The sequence below is a fragment of the Theropithecus gelada genome, unplaced genomic scaffold (assembly GCF_003255815.1).
Source record: "Theropithecus gelada isolate Dixy unplaced genomic scaffold, Tgel_1.0 HiC_scaffold_3535, whole genome shotgun sequence".
Classification (NCBI taxonomy): domain Eukaryota; kingdom Metazoa; phylum Chordata; class Mammalia; order Primates; family Cercopithecidae; genus Theropithecus; species Theropithecus gelada.
In genome coordinates, this window is record NW_020260051.1 from 1 (window position 1) to 4,445 (window position 4,445).

The following is a 4,445-nucleotide window of genomic DNA, read 5'->3' on the forward strand; positions in this document are numbered from 1 at the left end:
GACTGTCCCGCCGTTTGGGCTGTGGAATCCTGAGAAGCCCCCAGCCCGTCAAGAAATCAGACCCTTTCCCCAAGATGTGGAGCCATCAGCTGGAAGAGCTGGGCAGCTGGAGAGGCCCCCAAACCGCAAGGCCTTTCACCCTCCCATCTGATGACCCCACCATGCAGCCTTTGCCCTGGGGACGTGGGGCAGGAACATCCCCTGGAGCCTGGCTGGAGGTTTCCCTGGAGGCCTCCTGGACCAGGGTGCAAAAAGGGCAAGCCTGACTTGAGGCCACCACATGGTGGCTAGAACAGGGTGGGTGCTGGGCTTCCTGGTCGTCTCCTGGAAGTGGGGTCAGGCCAGGGGACAAGGGATGGGGAGATGCTGCCACCTGGGCTTGGTCGGCCCATTCGTGGGCACCAAGGGCAGCAGGAGCCCAGGCAGCTGGAGGGCAGGAGGACTCTCAGGGAGGGGAGAGTCAGCTACACAATCAGATCCAGAGGGCGTGGCAGCAGGACACAGCGGGTGGCCACGGGGAGGATGAGAAGCCCTCCGCTGATGGGGATGAAAGGCGTCTGACTTGGGCTGTGGGGGTCAGCCGCGGACTCCTGTGGGACCCTCAGCAGAGACATCCTAAAGACTCCCAAGGAGCTGGCTACACAAGGAAGGTGCCTTGGCTGAAAGCCGAGATCACCTGGCCAGGGTGGCCATCCCTGGGTCTGGCTGTATGAGGTCCCTTGGGCAGCTGTCCACTTACCCTGCAGGGAGTGCCTCTCACTAGCCAGCAGCTGCACCAGTGCCCAGAATGCATCCTCCTCAGGCAGATACAGGAGGAACAAGGCCGCGATGTGGCTCAGGTCCCTGCAGTAGCCCACCTCCTGCAAGAGCCAGAGTCACCGTGAAAGGACATCACCTGGGAGGACTGAGGTCACCTGGGAGGACTCATGTCATTGGAGAGGGGAGAGGTGACTGGGGAGGCTTCCTCTGAAGAAGAGGCTTCCTCAGGGTGCAAATTCATTTCATGACAAGAGCCAAGTCCATCAGGCACTTCAGCACCTTGTCCAAACTGTCTCCTGATGGCACCATCCCGCTTGCGACGCTGCCAATCTCCTGGGCTTGGTTGAAGCCCCAGGAGGAGGGCGTCATTTCTGGTTCTGAGAAGTGGTGGTCAGGCCCAGGTGACACCAGGAGTCCAGGCCCCGACTCCTTTGTGTCTCAGCTTGACCCCTTGAGGCCACCCCCTTGCTTGGAGGTTTATGCCAGCAGTGAGCTGGAGTCCTACATCCTATATCCTGGTGGCTCACAAATACTAACATTAAAAGAAGCTGCGATACTCCCACCAGACACCCACTCCTGTGAACAGGGAAATACTGCCTGGGAACATCACTGCTGGGAATACTCACCGGGTTATACTCCGAATATGCCAGGAGGATGTAGAATAGTTCCCGCTGCCTAGGAGACAGAAATGAGGCTTTTGTTTGTTTTGTGCAGATGCCGTTAATTTCAATTTGTCTACAAAGCCTAACAACAAATCCCATTTCAGGTTCAGATGATTCACCAGATAAGTAGAGAGCTCTTCAGGGCCTTGGACTTTGAGGAAATGTTTCAGTAAAATCCACATCTGTGACATGCGGATAGCCCAGTTGTACAGTGACTTGCCTGATCCTTTTCACTCTAAATGATTTTTTTTTTTTTTCAGTTTGCACAGACACCAGTTCAGTCTTTGGATGTACAGTTCCTCCACGGTTCTAAATCAATGGGCAGAGTCTCCCAGTGACCGCTCCAGCCCTTCCTGAAACGACTCCTTCATCTTCCAAGTCTCCAGGGTGGCCCCTATGCACCCAGCCTCTCCCTGATCCATCAGCCCCTGGCCACCCAGATTGCTTCTCAATCCCTATGGTTTGGCCGTTTCCAGAATGGCCCAGGAATGGGAATCCTACGTGGTAGCTTATTGGGTCTGGCTTCTTTCCCTCAGCAAAATGCATCTAGGATCCACCCACATTCGTGCGGGCATCACTGGCTCGTTCCCTTTTCTCACTGGGTCTTCCGTTTGAAGGGAGGACCAGCCTTGCTCTCCCCGTTCCCAGGTTGAAGACTGTCCCTGAAGGCTCCTTGTGTGAGTGACGATGAATCAAACAGTGGACGTGGCATGCAGGTTTCATGTGGACATCAGTTTTCAAATCAGTGGGTTCAATATTTGTGATACTTTGGGGACACGTGGTTCAAGTCCATTGAGCTTTGTGAGTCACTGCCAAACTGGCTGCCAAAGTGGCTGTGCCATGTCATGTTCCCAGCAGACCAGGATGACAGTTTCCAGGACCCCTAATTGCCCCAGCATTTGGTGATGTCAGTGTTGCCTGGAGAGGCTCATGGGCCCTGAATCCTGCCACTCTCCCATGGGTCCTACCATGGGTCCCTGTGGGTCAGGGAGAGCACCTTTCACCATTGTGCATGATTTTGTTTGCTGACTTCTGTCTCCTCAGGGTCCTCCTCACTTCTGGCCCCACATGTTCCAGTCTGGCCCAGGGCTTGGAACCAGGTGTTCAGTTCATGGTGCCCGCTGCTCCCTGGGTCAGGGGAGGTCTTGGCAGCTCTGTCATCCCTCCTGGGTGACCCTGGCCTCTTCTCCTGGGGAGCCCCCATCCCTTTCATTCACTCCATCTCTGATGAGACCCTGTGGCTCCCATAGGCTTACTTGGCTCCGTATCGATCCCTGAAGAAGATGTGAGTCCTTAATGTCCTGCTCACGTCCACATCGATCTGGTGGATATGTTCAGAAGACCTCTTCCCCTTCTCCTTCATGACCTGTAGGGCAGGGCCAAGAAGAGGAAGCAGCCTCAGAACAGATGGAAGACTCCCTGCCCCAAATGGCAGTTGGCCCACAGTCAGCACTCCGGGAAGGAAGGGAAGCAGGAAGGTTTCCTTGTGCACAAAGCTGCTTTTTGGCTTGTTACTGAAGCCGGGGAGGGTCACCAGAGCCGAGTTTGTCTGTGGTGACTATGTCATCGTCCGTGCCCAGGATGTGCATCTGACCATCCCACCCACCCGCCAGCCTGGGCTTGATGCTCCCTCCAGCTGGAGACCTGGGCTCCTGACACAGCCTGTCCTGTTTGTTGTGCTCTGGCTGAGCGTACCTTGTATGTTCTGGGGTTTTTCCACTTGACTTCCTGTATGTTCAGCAGGACTGACCACACTTGGCCCCGGATGTTCATGGGAATGCCCTTATATACTCGATCTATCAGCTGTGGGCAGAAAACAATCTGGTGTTACAGGTCACAGGGCGACCTCAGTGAGGACCAGAGCCCGAGGATTCTGGAAATGGTTGGTTTTGGCCCTGTGATCCCTTGTTAGAGGTGACATTAAGCTGGGACACAGTCTCCCTTCCCAGGATTGAAAGAGCAGAAGGATGCTCAGAGTCGGTACTCTGATCTGAACATTCTCCTTCCTTTGGGTCACCAGGGCATCCCTAGCTTTGAGCTCCAGGTGGTCCCAGCCCTAGATTCAGATTCCCTCCCAGCAAGGTGACGCTTGCACAAATAGGCAGGCAAACCACCGACCAGGCCTGCAGTCCTCTGGATGAGGACAGTGTGCCACCCACCCTCTGAGAGGCTGATGGCGCCAGGCCACAGCCATGGGTGCCTGTCCCCTGTCTCTTCAGAGAGTGGTTCCCAGGGCCTCTCCCTCCACACATTACCTTTTTACTGTTCTTATGTGTCTCCCACTGTCCCAGCATTTCCATCCACTTGCTCTTTCGTGTTATCTCCCGCCGTATTTGCTGTCAAATGAGGAATGTTGGCGTTAGGAAGCTGCCAGGCTTCCCAGAGCCGCCCGTGGATGCTGGGTCTTGGGCTCTGGAGCCCTGGTGGACCCAGCTGGAGGGAACCAGGGAAGGGCAGACCCTAAGGGCTGAGAGCCTTTGAGCAAATGAGCACCAGTGGGCTGGCTTTGGGACCCCGGACGTGCCATCCTCAGCCACAAACACAGCAGTCTTAGGTCAGGTCCCAGCCTCTAGGTGGGGTCCTGACCCAGGCGGGTAGCCATCCCCAAGCCACAACTATGGATCTCACTTTGGAATCTTATCAAGCTGCCAAAGTTACAGCAACCTGGGGTCCAGCAGGGACTGCTGCCCCTCCCAGTGATAGCGTGTTGCCCTCACCCGCCACCGCCCCGGCCAGCTGCCGCCTCTGCATCACCGACCACCTGCCCAGTCCCCACATCCCTGCTTCAGCCCCCTCCCCATGCATCAGGCTCTTACCTTCGCCTCTCGAGCAGTGGCAGGAGGCAGCTCTGTCTCACTGTAAGGCAACCCAGGCAGAACTGAGGACCTGCACAGGGCCTGGAGCTGCCCCAGACTGGGAGCCAACCCCCAGAAATGACAGGCTCTGTCCCTATCTAGCTCAGGGCTCAGTCCAGGAAAAGACACAGGGAAGGGAGGACAAGGGCCTTCCTGTGGGGCTGACTCC

The 4,445-nt window shown here is 56.3% G+C and overlaps 1 protein-coding gene across 1 annotated transcript; it reads right to left on the reverse strand.

Annotated features, from left to right (window-relative positions):
• Positions 1 to 5: 5 nt before the first annotated feature.
• Positions 6 to 4,277, reverse strand: LOC112617710 (TBC1 domain family member 3F-like; the record flags this gene model as incomplete). Its single annotated transcript, XM_025374411.1, has 7 exons — positions 6 to 29; positions 740 to 860; positions 1,386 to 1,434; positions 2,678 to 2,787; positions 3,117 to 3,224; positions 3,677 to 3,757; positions 4,238 to 4,277. Coding segments are annotated over 7 exons (533 nt in total), but the record flags the coding sequence as incomplete, so codon positions are not given.
• Positions 4,278 to 4,445: the final 168 nt, after the last annotated feature.